Source organism: Strongylocentrotus purpuratus, unplaced genomic scaffold (assembly GCF_000002235.5).
Source record: "Strongylocentrotus purpuratus isolate Spur 01 unplaced genomic scaffold, Spur_5.0 spur5_scaffold_3, whole genome shotgun sequence".
In the NCBI taxonomy this organism is placed as follows: domain Eukaryota; kingdom Metazoa; phylum Echinodermata; class Echinoidea; order Camarodonta; family Strongylocentrotidae; genus Strongylocentrotus; species Strongylocentrotus purpuratus.
The window spans coordinates 23,897,724-23,916,944 of record NW_022145609.1 but is presented as its reverse complement, the minus strand read 5'-3'; the positions used below and the strand labels follow the sequence as shown (position 1 = coordinate 23,916,944).

General features: G+C 35.5%; 1 protein-coding gene across 1 annotated transcript; it reads right to left on the bottom strand.

Moving 5' to 3' along the window:
• Window positions 1–1,103: 1,103 nt before the first annotated feature.
• Window positions 1,104–18,676, bottom strand: LOC115928533 (low-density lipoprotein receptor-related protein 12-like). The gene is made up of 3 exons (XM_030995828.1): window positions 18,565–18,676; window positions 1,632–1,991; window positions 1,104–1,222 (listed from the first exon to the last, which is right to left on the bottom strand). The coding sequence occupies exons 1-3, from the start codon at window positions 18,674–18,676 to the stop codon at window positions 1,104–1,106; spliced, it is 591 nt and encodes a 196-aa protein (XP_030851688.1).
• Between the last annotated feature and the right edge of the window lie 545 nt (window positions 18,677–19,221).

Here is a 19,221-nt window from a genome sequence, read left to right as displayed (position 1 = left end):
GCTCGACATAACCCACCATTAAAGGTACTATGTCCCTTTTGCAGCCAACCTCAAATTCTGTAGAACTTTGCAGGAATTATGAATATTATCATGTATGTCCTATCTGTGAAATTTAAACGTTAGCAGTGTCCTCATATTCAAATTATGCAAGGAAACCCATTTACTTGCTAGACTTCACTGTCAGGCACTATTGAGTGACTGACTGGCTTTTTTTCTTCTTTGGTAATAACATACATGAAAAGAGTTGTAAAGGCTACATGAGCATTTGTCTACATCAATAACCCACTTCTTGTGATGGCCAAGATTAAACTGATAGATTTTTTTCGCAGCATAAAGCGTGACCATTCGGTACAATTGTCTGAAAATCAAGACTATTAATTTTGGGCTCTATAGCCCTAAAGTCGATTTGACAACTAATAGTCGTTATTTTCCCACTTGAAGACATTTTCAAGCCCCACCTTTTTTAGGGAAGTTCTAAATTAGTATTATCTTTCAAATGCAGTTGGAATTTAACTTTTTCATATTTTTGGCCTGCAAATGGGACATAGTACCTTTAATAAAGTTCAACTGAAAAATATTTTTAAAATAAAGCATCGAAAAGACTCTCCGTTGCTTACAATTTCTGTAAAGTTTCCCGCCGCAGCGTCCGCTGTCTCCGCGTTCCCATTCGGGAAAAACGTCACACTGTAGGCCAGGTTCTGTCTACATATATCAAATTGAACTTGTTGGCAGTACGCTGGGTAGGAGAAAAATAGATCAATGAAGGATGAAAAACAGCGATAACATGTGAAAGAAATCATGAACGCAGACAACATAATATAGACACATTAACAGCAATAACAAAAAGAGACATCAAAATAATTCAACCGCTGAAGGTCATGAAAGGCTTAATGTTTTGGGGGAACTGGTAAACAAAAACACAGGGAAGAAAAAAAAACCTCTCTCTAAGTAAAAATCAAGAAGTATAAAACTCCCTCAATATATAGAGATAACATAGAAATTCATAGATAGGTGTGCAATTCAATTTAAGGAAATGTAAATGTTATGTAACTATAAAATGTATAACGATAGGAATTAATTGAGAAGCGAATGTAAACGTTAAATCAAAACTTACGACAGTATTCCTCATCTGAGAAATCGAGACAGTCGTTATTTCCGTCACACCTTGCCGATTCGTTGATACACAGTCCACTAGAACATTGCATTTGACCGCTGCTGCATTCTGTCATGAAGTATTTAAAGCATCGAATTATAGATAGTCTCAATGCTAGTAAACAATTTGTTATCGTGTACTTTAACTGATAGATTTTGAATAACAATGTAAGAAGAATGATAGCTACATTTATATTGCACACATATTCATCCCAGAGGAAGCTCAAGGCGCCTACAAAGTAATATTATTACCCTGGCTTTAGCCCAGTTGCCCTATTCAAAGGCGTTCAAAGTATTCAAGGAATACATTTCTACCGGGTTGCCATTTACTATGTCTGGAAGGATATTAACAAAGGTAGATTAATGTCTTGCCAAAGGACATTAGTGCCTCGGTGGGACTCGAAACGCAAACCCGGTGACGTATCCACAAGACCACGACACCTCTTCAGAAGCAGAACATATGGCTAATATGATCTTACCAGGGTTTAGTATAGCTGTGACACGAAGACTGAAGCCAATATCTCCCCTTGAGACATCCGTGGTAAACCTGATCCACATAGACTGACCGGGTGTAACGGGTTCACTGGAATAGTTATACCCAGTCAGTTTCTGAAGCTCCCAAGAACCAGGTTCATTGGGACCAGGCCCATAACCAATGTACAAGTAGTCGTAGTCCGTCTCTAGGGCCAGGTCCAGGATCTGTATCTGGAGCATGTGACCCTCTGGAGCCGTGAGTACCCAAGTAAGGTCGAGGTTCGAGTCATTGTAGGATGGATAGCCGGGTGAAGATATGACGGTGGTTTCGTTCCATTCAAGTTCTATTGCAGTGATGCTGGTATCTGTGCAATGAATTCATAATATAATAATAATAATAATAATAATAATAATTGTAATAGAAATAATAACGATGAAAATAATAAAATAATAATGAAATGGTAATAAGAGTGATTTAAAAAAAAAATAATAATATCTTTAAACCAAAGAAGCCAAGGCATAAACGATGTTCTTCCTTAGAGCCCTGCAATTATTCTTATCCCAGCAATTGCCAGAATCGTGAAAAAAAATTCGAAGGAAAAGTAGAAGGTACCAGACTAAGAGGGAAAACAGTAAGTAACTAGAAGGGGAACATTGCGACATGGTGTGCAATGACAATGCGAGAGTATACTAAGATAGCAGAAAAAATAAAAGCATATCTAAAGGAAATGAAACGGAGAGAGACATCTCTATACGTATTTAAAGAGGGCGGACCTAATTCGCAGATTCAAGAAGCATTAAAAGTCCTCCCAGTTCCATGTTTACCTACAGATACGAAAAAGGTTTCCGTAGCTCTGTAACTTAAGTAAAACGCCTAATATTCTGTTTACAATCCCGCTAATTAGGCAAAATTATCTCATGCATAAAGAACAGGAAACTAAGGAATGACTAGATTCAATAGAATTCCTGCCCCCCCCCCCCCATGACAAAAAAAATGTAATAATATTTGTATTAAAGCCCCACTGCACTACTTGTAGCTACTTGCTCCCTCTATATAGAAAACAATGCCTAAGCAGTGCCCGTTGGTCCCCCATGACCCTCTTTTTTAAAATGTTAATTGAGAGCTTAGTTGATGAGATAACCACCTGTCAGTGACCAAGTGGGAGCTCTAATCCCTCCCGTCAAAACTTATAAATTTATATGAATTATGCTATTTTTTTCATAAACAATGACAAGATATCGAAAATAATATCGCTAGTGATATTCGTTTGTCTCGCAATGTGGTCAATAAGGAATCTAAAAGATCACATCGCAGTAGCATACGAAACGTCGTGATCTTTTAGATTCCTTATTGACCACATTGCGAGACAAACGAATATCACTAGCGATATTATTTTCGATACTATATCCGCAATGAGTAATATATTTAGCATTAATGACAAGATACATAGAAATTATTAAGTTCAGTTTATACCAAATCCACAATGGCGAAGAGCACGTCTTAATGTGTATGATATTAATCATTTCTACGAATTACGCATTAATAACTTCAAATCAGCAATATTTATACATTTTTATGAAAGATTATCATCTATTTTTAATTCCTTGTTGCAATTTGTACTCTATCTAGTTTCAACTACATGACATTTTGTATGAAAAATATGAATGTGTCCAATTAAGAAACATTTTGACGACGAAATACTTATTCATTCAGCTATTTAGCAAATCGTTTTCCTTGGTCAGTTGAATTAAAATAATACTAGTATAAGAATTATCTTACCTGTTTTTTCTGCAGATGTATACGGCAGAACAGAGACAGCCAATAACCCAAACACGATGAACATTATCCCCATTTCTCTTCGTGAAACTTCTCCACCTATGAAAATAAAAGAATGTTTGATTATCGTGTACATTTTCTATTGATTCATAGTACAGTGCGTCTCAGAAAAAACGAAACCGAGCATTATCGATGATTTATCATAACTTAGTCACATTTACAATTGATAAATGACACATATTTGGAAAGCTTAGATACTCCTCTTCCATTTGATACAACTCATATGATGCATATTTCATGCATGAGTGATTAAAATCAATTTGAAGAGAGGAAACCAAAAAATCATTTGGCGGACGTTATCTGAATTTCAAAGAGAAAATGAAATTTCTAGAAAGTTGAGTTTCTGCCCTTTCATATGACACCTCAATCAGGAAAAATGAGCAAATAATGACAAATTATGTTTGTTTAGAGTAGTGCGAAGTAGTGTAGTGTATCAAACGAATTCGTTTTCACTGGCTGCCTGCCGTAGCAACAAGCAAAATGTACAAAAAACTAACTACGTTTCGTTGACAATCAGCCATGCATGCATTCTTTCGTCTACGGCTGATCCGTTTGTTGCTACGGCAGGCAGCCAGTGAAAACGAATTCGTTTAATAAAATTATGGAAATGCAAGCACTACTTTAAACAAACAGAACTTTGTTATTACTAGCTCAATTTGCCTGATTGAGATGTCATATGAAAGGGCAGAAACCCAACTCTCTAGAAATGTGATTTTCTCTTCGAAATTCAGATACCGTCCACAAAATGGCTTCTTTTTTTAAATCACTCATGCGTGAAATGTGCATTATATGAGCTTCATCTATTGAAAGAGGAGGATCTCAGATTTAAAAATATGTGTCATTTATCAATTATAATTGTGATTAAGTTATGATAAAACATCGATAATTCTCGGTTTCGTTTTTTCTGGGACGCACTGTATAATTTGTAGGTCCAAAAGTCCTACTAAAAGCTACTTTCTACAAAAACATATTATGAACAGCGACCCTCATTTCGTATTATGAATAGCGAACCTCTACTTCTATTATGAATAGCGACCCTCATTTCTTATTACGAATAGCGAACCCCTACCCCTATTATGAATAGCGACACCCTACTCCTATTATGAAAAGCGACCCTCATTTCGGGTTATGAATAGTGACCCTATGAATAGTTACCCTCTATTCCTATTATGAATAGTGACCCTCATTTCCTATCATGAATAGTGACCCTCTACTCCCATTATCAATAGCGACCGTTAATCTATATCATGAATAGCGACCCTCATTTCGTATTATAATAATAATAATAATAATAATAATAATCTTTTAGTCCACTCCAAATTTTATTAAACCGAAAATGGAAATTGTTTTTGCCCAATTGATCGTGAGCCCGGCAGCCACTGAGTATATGTAGCGACCCTCATTTAGTTTCATGAATAGCGGTCCTTATGAGTAGTGACCACTAATATAAATTATGAATAGCGACCCTCTACTCGTATTATAAATAGCGGTCCTTATGATTAACGGTCCTTACGAATAACGAATAGCGAATAGACCCCGGTGAGATGGGGGTAACTGTCTCTCTGGCATATTTCATGTTGGTAATGATGTTTGGCAAGGAGGTATATTTGTCTCCATACTTATTTAATTTGTATTTGGATGATGTATCTGTAAAATTGAATAACTGTGGTACTGACTGTTCTGTTGGTAGTACAAAAGTTAATCATTTAATGTATGCTTATGATGATCTTGTTATTTTTAGTCCATCATCTGCATGTTTACAGAGCTCGCTAAATGTTTGTTCTCAGTTTGGTATAGAAAATTATGTTAAATGTAATGCGAAAAAGAATCACGTTATGATTGTGAATTGTTAAGAACATTGTAAGTTGGTATTTCCAGATTTGTATTTGTGTGGGGCTAAACTTAATTGTAAAGAGGCTAAGTACGTAGGTCATTATTTAACTGAGGATCTTTGTGATGATAGAGATATTTATAGACAGTTTCGTTGACTAAACATTATGCACAGGGTAAAACATCGTGCAAAAAGTTTCATATGTGCTATCTTAAAAGTTAAGGTTGAATTACTTCGAGCTAATTGTACACCGTTATATACTACACATCTTTTGAATAAGTATAAAGCTGGTATAAAAAGAGCAGTAGGCCTAAAAAGAAGCTCACGGTAGCCTATAATGATGCTATGAGGATGCTCTTACGAATACCTAAATGTGAATATACCTGTATGTCAAGCTGTTGTAAGAAATATAATTTTCAAGTTTATTCAGAGAATTGACTGACACTTCAGAAAATATGATTGTTAAAATGTTGGCTAACCCATTGCAAAGCAGTACAAGGGTCACCTCAGATTTGTGGAAGTTCAGGGCCCCGTTTCATAAAACTTGATATCAATAACAAGTTACAAGCTACTGTTATAAGCTACTGAAATCATGGCCGCATCTGATTGGCTGAGACCAAATTTGTCATAGAAATTTAGCATTTGTTATAGATAACAAGTTTTATGAAACGGACCCCTGCAGTGGTTCAGGGATCTCAGTCAAATATAAATACTGTAAGCATGCGTGACCAAGAAAATGCGTATAAAGAGGTGTTTATATATGATTGTTAATTGGTTAAAAAACGTCAATTTTCGAGAAAAAGGGTAGTTTTCAAAATACTGCTGTACGCGTTTAGGGGTATTTTTCTAGATCCCGACTCCGAATTTAAAGCTGGTTATCTATAACCTTCGGTAACGGAAGCTTGCCAATGTCAAGAAACCACTATAATTTCCGTACCAGCATGTGAATAATTGCTTGTTTACGACCGGGGTTTACGACGACCCCGAAATGTAATCATTTTTTTCGAAGCCAAGGACATTATGGTGGCTGTGCATTAAATCCAATGCCATTTGGAAGTGGAAAAGTAGATGATATTGCTTCTATACTGGAATAAATGTTTACATTGTGAATTTTACATCTGAAGCCAAATTTGATTTTTGTATATTTTGTACATTGTCTACAACTTAAATGGTAATCCCTATCGCGCCGTTCAAAATGCTCAAGGCCGGGGCTACACTTTTACAATACTTGTTTAGGAGTACACTTTTGTGAAATACCCGTTTAGGGTGTGAGTTCGGGGGGAAAAACACGCGAAATCCTCATTGAGGGTGTTTTTGGCTTCAGAAGAAATCCTCGTATAGAGGGTGTCTGGAAAACATATTTCTATATGACTCAGACCTCTGGGGCTTGTTGTCACAGTCGGCAGAGGTTGTTTAAAGTAGTTTAGTTTTGTTTCTCTGGTATCTGTATGCATGTGCTCCCCTCTTATTTGTGTGCATTGTTTGTATCCACAAATTTCATTTCATTTCATTTCGTTTTTTTTCAATTTCCAACAACATAAATAAAGCACAATGGATTGCATTGTACATAGTAAAACAATGAAACTTAACAATATATTTGTAATTGGTCCACATTGTACAACAGGCATATAAAACAGGTTGGTCATGGAGGGGACTGCTGAAAAGCTGGGCTTGTAGATTGCAGCCCCCTATAACTTATAGTTGCAAAAATAGTATCTCAATAATAAAGGAACGCACAAATACATAAACCACATAAACATAACGAAGAAGGAGTGAAAGGGACATGGAAAGAAGAGAGACAAGGAACGAGAGAGGGCAGTATTCTTACCTATAACACACACAACACAACACGGACCGACTGGAATACGGATGGCCAGTACAAAATGAATCAAAATATTAAAAAAAGTATTTTATTGAGTGAAATAAATTTAATGAGGGAGAGCTGACGCTTGATAATCACGCAAAAAGATTTTTTTAATTTGAATTTAAAAGAATTTAAGCTGGGGGCATTCTTGATGCTAACATCAAGAATGGTCCATAGCTTCGGGCCTGCGTAAGTGAATGTGGATTTAGCAAGTAAAGTTCTAGTTAATGGCAGATGGAATTTGTCAGATTGGCGCGTAGGGTATTTGTGTATAGTTTTATTTTTGATGAATATTAAATTGAAGACTGAGGGTAGCGTATTATTACTGGTACATAAACTGACCGAGGCTATAACGATATAAATCTTTTTTTTTCAACACATTATTTTCAACAAATAAAACATCAGTATGAGATCTCCAGGAAGTGTTACAAATAACACTCATAGCTTTTTTTTGTAGAAGTAGTATTCTATGAAGATAAGAATCGTTTGTATTACCCCAAACAATAATACCATAATTTAAGTAGGGCAAAATTAATGTCGAGTAAAGCATTAGCAGGGAGGAGGTTGGCAGAAAAAACTTAACCTTATTTACAATCACTTAACCTTATTTACAATCACAAAGCTGCATTACTATCCTGGCTGTGTATTAATTGCTGTGCTATTGATTCTTAACATTTCAAACATCACTGTACAAAACTCAACTGATTTCACTCAAAATCGGTACTTTAGTGACAATTGATGACACCTAAATAGCAGTAAAATACAATTTTTTTCAACTTACCGATGTTTAAAAGAATAATTAAAAAATGTATATTGTTAGTCTACTGTCAAACTTGCCGATCAGCCACATCGGCATAATTGTGTGCATTTGTGCATTATAAGTGTATTGACTATTCATGTGTGCAAATGCTGACTATACAATGTGAGTCAAAAAAAGTTTACACCTAGAAAATTGCTAATTATTTTAAAAATCATCTTTGAACAGTAAATGATTATATATCTTATGAAAGAGTGTTTTATCCCAAATCATTAGATATCATTTTTGTGTAGTATGTGTTCACGCTTGGATGAACAGGAGGCATTGTTTGCGAGAGTGCAAAAATCGACTTGCGCCAAAGTTGCTTATGTGATGTTTAAATAAAACAGATGGGGTTTGGGTTTCAAATCGGTTTTTGCAGATCCAAATAACATCACTTCCATATTGCTCCGATTGTCTCATTTTCGCTCGCTGGATCACTGCAGCACAAACATAGCTCGTACGACGTCACTACCAAACTAGCCAATCAGCTGTCAATGACGTCATATTGAATGCGGCGGCAAATATATTTTGTGAAATTATCGAGAAATGGATGCAAATTGCAAACTAGTTTTATTTTTGGATGGAAACGCAGCCATTGTTATCTTGAAATTCATTGAAGTCATCAGAATAGGGTAAGTTACCTCTCAGATGATTCAAGAGGTCTATTTTGTAGATAATTTTTTTTTTTTTTTTTTAGAATGTTCCACTGTGTTGCAGGGTACCGGGTGTATGCCATTGGGTGTGATGTGTTCGCGGGCAATGGCGCGAATTATACATTCTTCTTCTTATTCGCAAAAAGTACAGGCCGCCGCGCCGTCGGGTGTGAACATTCCTTTCCTTCTCAATACAATTACTTTCACCTGCCTAAGTTATTCAAACCATACGGAATCGTGGCGTCTCGCCACTTCCATTACGTAATCATTAAAAGGATCCGCATATACAACATTTTCCTGCTATACGTTGTACCGCAGGAAAATACAAATCTCCCTGGTATACCTTACAGTCCAAACGATAAATATGTTCCTTAAACGAAGCAGGCGACAATCGGCGTAGCAGACGACACTTGATAGTAATTTTGTATGTGAGATTGCTTTGCTAAATATAAATTACTTTGTTAATAAACATCAACTAAAATTTCTTTAAAATATCTTTAAACCATCATTGATATTTAATAATTCATGAGTGAGTAAAAGAAACATACCAAACTATGTAATGATATGAAATACTTGGTGGCAATTAGGGGAGTTTGACGTGATGACCGATTGCACCCCTCTGTTAATAACCGAATAGTCCATGGTGTGTCATGAATATTCATGTTTTTGCTTACCTCGGCTAAAAGTTTGCTTTTACTAAATTGAAAAATTCCGGTGGGGGGTTGGATGAAATGGACATAATGAACATAGCAGAAGTGATAATTGATAATTCATGCTTCTTATCCTTCGTGTGCTTAACCTATAATCTTACAATCGCTTGGAAGACTGAGTCCAAAGTTCGTCTTGTTTCACATGTGTATTATAGGCAATGGCGAGCTTGCAACCTATTTTGAAAAATTACGGTGGGTGAACTTTCAAAAGTCAATGAGACATGAGGGCTCCAATGAAAGAGCTAGTGATAACGTACGTCGGGGTAGATGTGCTTTTCGTTTAAACAAAAAAATGAATTTTTAACGATTTTAACAAAAAACGTCCATAGGCTAACATGTTAGGCTGCTGACTCTGACGATAGGGGGCGTTGTGAAATGAGACTAAACGGAGCAATATGCAAATGTAATCATGCCACACATATCAAATATCGAATATCAAATATCAACGAACATGTGTGCGCGCGTGTGTGTGCGTGTGTGACTTTGCTTCTACAAAAGCATAGGCAATGCATTTCATTTGATACATTCAATTCATTCTGTCACTCCGCTAATCCCAACATAATACTTGCTGTAGGCATCACTTTCATTGAACAATCCCTCTTTCAAACAAGTATCTATCAAATATAGTTTTTCCATTTATACATATATTCCGATTATTAAAAATAATTGGATTAATATAACCCTCCAAATATCTTAAATTACTTGTCTCTTGCCATGCTTGCAACATTTTCATATAGTATGGTGGAATAACTAAAACGGGTTTAATCTTTTTTAAATCATAATCACATAAAAATAAAAATTCTACCACCAACAAACTATAAGCAATGATTAAGAGCAATTTCCATCCCAAATGTTTCTCTCCATATAAAAGAGGTTTTATCCACATTATGCGCTGTATTTTAACCGACGTTTCAAAATTAATCATTCTTAATCCTCCAAAGTCATAATCCTGATACATTATTGCCCGTTTGATTCGATCTTTCCCCCTCCATATAAATTCAAATGAAATTTTTGCAACTTCTTTGTATACCCAATGAGGGACAATAACGAGAGATGAAATATAATTTAATTTTGAAAGCGCATAAGTAATAACAAATTTATTTTACCCATAATAGTTACATCTCTTTGTTTCCACCATACAAGCATTTTTTTTTTTTTTTACTTTTAATCTTCGATCTAATGAATAACTAACCCCTAAAATGTGTATTTCCTTAACCAAATTTCCAAATAAAGGCCCATCCGGTTTGTTCGCATCTTCACCCATCCACATAAAATGTGTCTTTGTTTTATTTACTTTAAGACCACTATTTTTTTCAAATGATTCAAAAATATAATGCAACCTTCTAACTGAATCAATATCTTTCAAAAATATTGTCATATCATCTGCATATAACACTTGCCTAATTTCAGATTTTCCAAATGTAATCCCTTTGATACCGTTGTCCCTCCTTATTGCATGCACCAAAACTTCGATGGCAACCAAAAACAAATATGGCGACAATGGATCCCCTTGCCTTACTCCCCTTTCTATTTCAAAGTACCCCGTGGAGTGACCATCGTTCATAACACAACTGCTTATCCCTTATACAATAATTTTACCCAAGAGCAAAATGAATCTCCAAAACCGAACAGTTTCAATATTTGAAATAAATATCTATGAGATACAGAGTCGAAAGCTTTCTCAAAATCCATTGCACACGAAAAACCTTTCCCTTGTTCCCCATAATGCATAGAATAAAATAACATATCAGCTATCAATCGTACAGCTTCCCCGATACTCTATCTTTTACATATCAAACTTGATCATGATGAATTATTTCATTTAAAACTTCTTTCATTCTTTTTGCTAGAACTTTAGATACAATTTTATAATCTACATTCAAAAGCGTGATGGGTCGATAATTTTTAATATGGAGAGTATCTTTCGCTTCTTTCTCAATTAAGGTAATAACTCCTTGTTTTTGAGATGCTGTTAATTCACCGCTTCCATATGTTTCATTCAATACTTCTACTAACAAATCACCCAAAGCTGGCCAAAAAGTATAATAAAATTCAACTGTTAACCCATCATTTCTCGGGGTTTTATTCAATTTCATTTCTTTTAAGACCTTCAAACATTCTTCTTTAGTTAATTTACCTTTACAGATTTCCCTATTGTATTCATTTAACTTTGAAATATCATTACAAAAGAAAGTGTCGTTTTGATTTATATCAGCCCTTAATGAATATTTTAATTTCTTTTAAGATTTCCTCCTTATCTCTAGTAGTTTCCCCATTTTCTTTATTTTCTTTATTTTCTTTATACACCTCCCTAATTACGCTTTTCCTTTCATTCGATTTTAACAACTGTTCAAAATATTGCGTATTATTTTCTCCGTCTTCAAACCAAGCTGCTCTTGATCTTATTTTAATGCCCTGTCGAGAAAATCGTGCAATTTGTTTAATTTATCCCTTTCATCCTCAATACAATTAACAATATATTTAGTGGGTCCCACTAACAGTTCGCCTTCTAAATCCTTAATTTGTTTCTCTAACAGTTCTATTTCAACCCTCCTTACTTTTGCCTTTTTCCGCGAGTATGTTAAAATGAATTCTCTCATTGTTCATCTTAAAAAAAATCCCAAAATACTAATTTATTCAAAATCTGTAATGACCATTCATTTTTTTAATTCCTGTATTTCCTTATTCATCCCTTCAACAAAATCTTTATCCATACATAAACTACCATTAAATTTCCAATATGATTTCCCCAAAACAAACTTATCAACCAAATAATTAAATTCTAGCCTAACGCCAGAATGATCTGGCGTAATAGATGTCAAAATCTCACACGTACCCACCAATTTTTCAACACTACAAGGTATAAACCAATAATCTAATCACAAACGGCCACTTTTGTCGAAAAGTAAATGCTTTACATTCGGATTTATTTTTCTCCATATATCTTCTAAATCGTATTTATTTAAAAATTCCTTAGTTAAATCAATAACCCGAGATTTCACATGTGTTTTTGACCCCATATAATCTAATTTTCCATCCAATGTACTATTGAAACCACCTCCTAATAAAACTAAATAGTCTCGATCACACTGATCAAAAATACTTTCATCTAACTTCTTCAAAAATTCAATTTGTTTCTTTATCCCTAGTTGGAAAATAAACTTTACCCACTATCATTTTAACCCTTTGTATTTCACCTTTAGAAATAATGTATCTACCCTCTTCATCTACTTTAATTTTTTCTTCTTCAAAATCTAAATAATTAGAAATTAAAATAAGAACCCCTCTACTATGGTTTGACCCATGACTAAAAAACATTGGCTCTCCCCAATCTTGTTTCCACCGCTCTTCTATCTCTACTGTACCATATGTTCCTTGTAAGAAAATTATACTATTCTTTTTACTTTTGCACCATTCAAAAATATTCAATCTTTTTAACCTATCTCTTATTCCTCTAACATTTAATGTCATGAAAGATAATTTCACTGCCATGTTATTGTATGTGTAATTGTATCCATAACCTTACATCCATAAACTCTAAAGAAACTTCCACATAATCTATTTCCCCCGTGAGCAAATGTATTGAGAAAACTATCTGCAGCCAAACATACATGTATACTTATCGTCGAACTAAATTTTAAAAAAAATGTAAACAGACTCCACCCCGTACCACACAACCCACCGCATTCATACACACAAGCATATTCACTACACACACAACATCCCCACACAGAACAACCCAAATCTGCTCTTCGGTATGTAAAACCGAGTGCAAGAGCCTCCCCCTTTCCCTGTCAGTTAACTAGACCAATGATAGAACTCCTTATCTTAATTCTAAACATTTCTTCCCTCACAAGTTGATGCGAAATAATTTTTATTGTTAAATAACCGTAATATAATTAAAGAAATATAATTACTTTATGCATCTGGCGAAAAGAATAAGAATAAGAAGAAAAAAGACAAACAAAGGTACTTTTTATCCCTTTAGAAATGCCTTGAATTGTGATACGGAACTCTCTGTCATAACTAAGTTAAATGATTTGCTTAAAATGCATTGCAGTGAATTGACCGGCCCGCGCACCTGATCACAATATGCACCTTCTCATTAAAATAAACACACGATCCCAATAAACCAAATTCCCCTAAAAACGACACTAGCTCGGCATCGCAATAAACTGTTCGTGCAAACCGAACCCAAAGCACTGTCAACCCCTCACTAAATAATACCCCGCCACCAGGCCTCAAAGACAAGAGTTTTGATTGGGTGAGCAAAACGGTCAATACTCGAAAGATATTGATCTCATGATAGAAAAGGCTGTCTCCACTTCATAAATAAATGTATAAATGTATGACAGAGCATGATGTAATTTACTAAGATAGAGTTTGCATAACAATATTAACTATATGCATATACCTCTGAAAAGAGCCTTTTCGCCCCATATCTGATCTGATTTGCATTTGCATTTGATTCTGCAAAATCCAATTTACCTAAAATATATGGATTTACAACGGTCAAAGAAAAGACCACGTGAAAGAAAAGTCTCTTCTCTCTTCAAGGCGTGCCTTGACATTGTAATAAAAAGTTGCTATCATTTACCAAGCTATATAATTTGCATAATATGCCTCACCAATAAATGAATAGACCGGCTCACGCACCTCCCTACAAACTCCCAAAGGGCGTTTCCGACAACTCGAAAGAACACCAAACATCCGCCCGACATAATGATAGGCAAGCATGCATACCGGATCCCAACACGTTCCTCCCTCTCAAAATATCACACCACCACCTGGCTTTAAAAAAGTTTTTGCTGGGTGAGCAGATCGGACCATTATCTAGATACTCAAATTGTTTTCACTTTACAGAAGAAAACAATTAAACATGTATCATTCATTTACTAAGATATGTGAATTTTAGATTGCCTTATCGATAGCAACACATGAAAGTAGAGGGCCTTCTCAATTCTGACATGGCTTTGCATTTGCATTTGAATTTGTAATGCAATGTTTACTATGGTATTTGAATAGTACTTTGAAATAAAGCTCATTGTAATATAAAAAAAGCCGTCGTTACCCAGATACCATGGCATTGTATAAAGGCGTTGCAGTAGACATCGTGAAAGAAAGCGGACGTTCAAAATAGAATTCAAACATCTACCAACCTATTTGAATTTACATAGACTGTGTTTAAAAATAATGAAATAGTCGATATACTGTATAAGCACCTTGTGAAGGAAATGTCTCTTCTCACTTAAGACGTGCTTAGGATTCCTGCTACCATTTTCTACCATTATACCAAGTTATATAATTTGCATACCATGAGTTACAAATGATGAACGGACAGGCCCTCTCACCAATCATAATTTCATACCCTAAAAGAAAGGGCGTTTCCGAGACCCGAATTAAAACCATTAACGCCAGTCCGAGAACCCTTTCAATTCAGACGTGGCCTTGCATTTGAATTTGTAATGCTATGTTAACAAAGATTTATGAAAAGTACCTAGCAATAAAGCTCATTGTAATACCAAGAGCCGTCGTTACCCAGATATTATGTTTTGCATAAATACGCGTTACAACAAAGTACTTAAATATCGTGAAATAATAATAATAATAATAACATTTATAGGGCGCTTTATACAGATGTTTCTAAGCGCACAGGTGGTACTGTCTAACTTTTAATTATTCAACATGTTTAATACCTTAAAAGCAACAAAGTAAAATGAAATATTACTAATACAAATCCCCAACAGACCATCCATACATTTACCCCTCTATCTGAATTTACATAGACTTGCGTTGCAAAATAATGAAATAGTCAATATACTGAATAAGCATGTTTTGAAAGAAATGTTTCTTCTCACTTCAGGCAAGCATGCCTAGGGTTGTAGTACACGCACGCACACGCACGCATACACACACACACACACAGACGCACACACGTACACAAAAAAACTGTTTTAAATTTGTATAGTAATTTATTTTTTTATTCCTCCAAATGTGTAATACAAACGAAAACATACAATTGAATAAAATAAACGTTTTCAATAATTGTTTGTTTATACATAAACATAAATAAAAGAAAAATATAATTTGCAGTATACTTTATATAATTTAGCGCCAGAGTAAACATAATTCATATGTCAATTGTAAATGTTATTCACTTATAATTTTAAAAAATCTGGAGGTTATTTAAAGCCTACCTGCACTAGTTTGGCCAGGAGGGATTAGACCTCCTTGCATGGTCACTGACAGGTGGTTATCTCATCAAATCGGCTCTCAATTAACATAAGAAAAATGGGACCATGATGGACCAACGGTCACCGATTATGCATTGTTTGCTATATAGAGGGCGCAAGTAGCTATAAGTAGTGCAGTGGGGTTTTAACCGGTACAATGCCTGCTCCTCCCTGCCCCCTCCCTCACACAAACACGCGCACACACACACGCGCACGCGTACACACACGCACACACACGCACACTGTATATATCTCTCTCTCTCTCTCTCTCGCTCTATCTCTCACTTTTCCCTCATGAGAAAGAATTGACTAAGAGGCGGACGTGTAGTAAAGATAGATTCCGGGATTTTCCCCAAAGCACTAAGCTGAGGTGTGGTGTGGTGTCATCGTTTTACGGGCAATGGTGTCATGGTGATACTTATGATGTATTTCATCAAGGAGACCGCACACAAACAAAAATTCGTGTAAGTTTGCACATAAACAAGTGTTAATTTACTGACACTATAATGATACACTAAATGAGTAAAATTTACTCATCCCATTTAGTTTTTATTCTCTTGGTACTCACCATGTTAGTTCCCGTTGTAATGGAGATAAAGTGAGTTTTTACAATTGACACTATAATGACACACAAGTGAGTATTCTTCATGAGTATTCTTCAACATACTCATGATTGTGAATCTTGTTTAACCCACTTATACATGGAAATATGCTTATCTCCATGTATAAGTGGGTTAGCTTATATAATTTTGATTTTAGCAACGGTACCTTATGTTGATCACACAAAAATACTCGAGTGGAACAAAACAAAAATTGGAAGAAAAAACAAACAAATGAGACTTCATTAACTTATAGTAAACGGAGCAGTGTTAGAATAAGTGCTCACTTATCAATTAGAAGTACGTCTTTTTTTCCCCTAAAAACGTAAACATCAAACAAACTTACGGGTATTCAAATAAAAACGAAACAAACTCTTACTTACGTCTTCGCTCTTCCCACGTCAGCCATAGATTATATGGAGTCTATTCTTCTGCATTGCAGTATATATTGCATGTATATTGCATTGCTTGGCGCTAGCATGCGCGAGCTCACGCACGTGGCCGTCGTACTCAGATTCGTGAATAATTTTCTCCGACGCTAGATCCTATACACATGAAATGAGTGAGATCACTCACTTGATGGTATTGGAAGTTTTCGAAGAACGAGTCAATGAGTAAATATCCCACAGTTTAATGAAAACTCAGTGATGCGTTAATGACTTGGTTTACTGACTAGGCAGTAGATTTACTAATTTAACATAATTTTCATCAACAACTGAGAATGTTTTCTCACTTTTTTTCTACACCAGTTGAGAATACTCGTTCAAGTGATTTTTGTTTATATATCATCGAGTAAAATGAAACTCACCAAGGCGGTAACAAATGTGATGCTTGGTCATGTACTCCAGTTTAGGTGTAAAAATCACATTTTCGAACTGCAATTCACCCGACTATATGAGTTTGGGGTTTTACTCGAAACTGGGAGTTCTTGTTTTTTTGTGTATGGTGTGAAATATAATTTTTACTCTCGTGTTTTATTTGCACTTCTATGCCTCTGTAATATGTTTGTATTATTTATTGACTTTAATTCCAAGAGTGAACCCGTGTAATATATCTGGTCAACCATTCGGCCTTGAAAGTGGTGCTCTTCCCGATTCGGCTTTCTCCGAATCATCCTGCTACTCGGCGGCCTTCTGCAGCCGTTTTGGCCGCCTGAACGATGACACAGCCTGGATCACATACTTGTCCGACCAAAACCCATGGATGCAGGTCCAATCTGAGTGCAGTTATATTGTAACGGTCGTATACTACTCAGGGTAGAAATAACGTTGGTCAGTGGGTGACGTCATACACTTGTTCGTCTAGTTTTGACAACATGGCTTGGACTGATTATTTGAACGTTTACTCTGGATCAGTTGAGGTGAATACAAAACCGCGGTTTCCTCATTTACATTAACAAAAATTAATCAGTGGTATTTATGTTCAGAAATATACAGTGTAACTTCGTAAGAACTCCATGGGACTTTGGAAAATTGATCGCTATAATACAACTTATTTGTGCCAGGGCTGACAAAAAAAAAAAAAAAAAAACGGTATATATTATTAAGGAATAAAAATCATTTGGAGTCTCTTGCTGAAGTAAAAGTTTATAAAACAATGTTTTGAAATAACGAGGCCCCACTGTTGTTTATATTACTGTTATTAATTCATTTTCTTTTTAATAATAAAAAAAATAATACAACCAAATAAAGATAGAATTTTCCAGTGTAACATAGAGGGATTTTTATACAGATGCAAAAAGAAAGAAAAAATCCTTCATATTCTATTATCAATAACATGCAGAAAATTATATACCGCCTCTCTCACGTGGAGATACAAAATTATTAAGTTAACATGTGTTTTTTTTACGAACAATAAGTTTACATAGTGCCATATTTTAGTTTTAGTTCTAAAACTGGGGAACAGGAAAGAGGGAAAAGGAACTTCCTTTTTTTTTTTTATGTATATAAATAGGTGACAAAAAAGTATAATTGGCAGAAGAAGAATACAAATAGCAATATACATGATATAGGCCTTTGTTTATCTAACAAACTAATAAGGATTTTTCAAAATGAGTTATGAAAAACATGAATCACAACTTACGAAAATGACATCTTAGTTGATCCAGCCATGCAGATAGGGAAGTTTCTACCCACCCCGGGCGCAGGAGCTCGGATAGCTCTTCGCTATTTTAGACATTACTGCTCAGGATACTGACATATGGATATGGCCATGAGACGGAAAAAACGAGAAAAAGCCGATTGCCATGATTATCATAACTGGCTCTTCATAACCACAATGTGTGCAGTCAGCATTGCATTAATACACAGGCCGTGTAGAGTTATGGACTAACGATTAGCTTCATTAAGAATGAGTTTTTCTTTGCAATATTACTTAAGATCATTCCCATTGAATGATAGCCATGTGACTCACACGCTTGCAAGGCCGTTAGTTGGACGCTCTTTCCGGGTCCATCCAAAGACCAATCACGGTCTCCTGTATTGAGGATGGAACTATATGGGTATGGACCTCTAACTGATGTCATAGGTAAGTGCAGAGTAGGACTGTTAATAAATGAGAAAGTTTACCACTGGTAAAAATGGCAAAAGTGACCTCTAATTGATGCCATAAAGTAGGTGGAACGTAGGACTACTAGTCAAAATCAAAATACACGATAATTGTTATTTCGTTCAGAGGTCTAGGTACCATTTTCAAAAGACAGGAATTAAGGTAACTACACATTTTTAGAGATTGTTTAAAATAATTTCTAACCCTGTTCAAATATCTGACCTCGCTCACTGTTCTCCAACCCACCCCTTCCTATATTCTGACCCTCTTTAATTCCACGATTCTGTTTTTTGGTCTCCGACACTTCTTTCTCTCCCCATGTCTGTGCTTTACCGTCATGTCTGCAAATTAACATCCACCGCCGCCCTTCCTCTCACTCTTTCTCTCCCCCTCCCATCCCTTACTATCTTTCCGCCTTTCTCTCTCTCATGCTCTCTCCATTCAACGCTCCCCTCTCTCTCTCTCTCTCTCTCTCTCTAACTCTCTGTCCCTCTTCCTCTATTTCAATTTCTCTATCTCTGT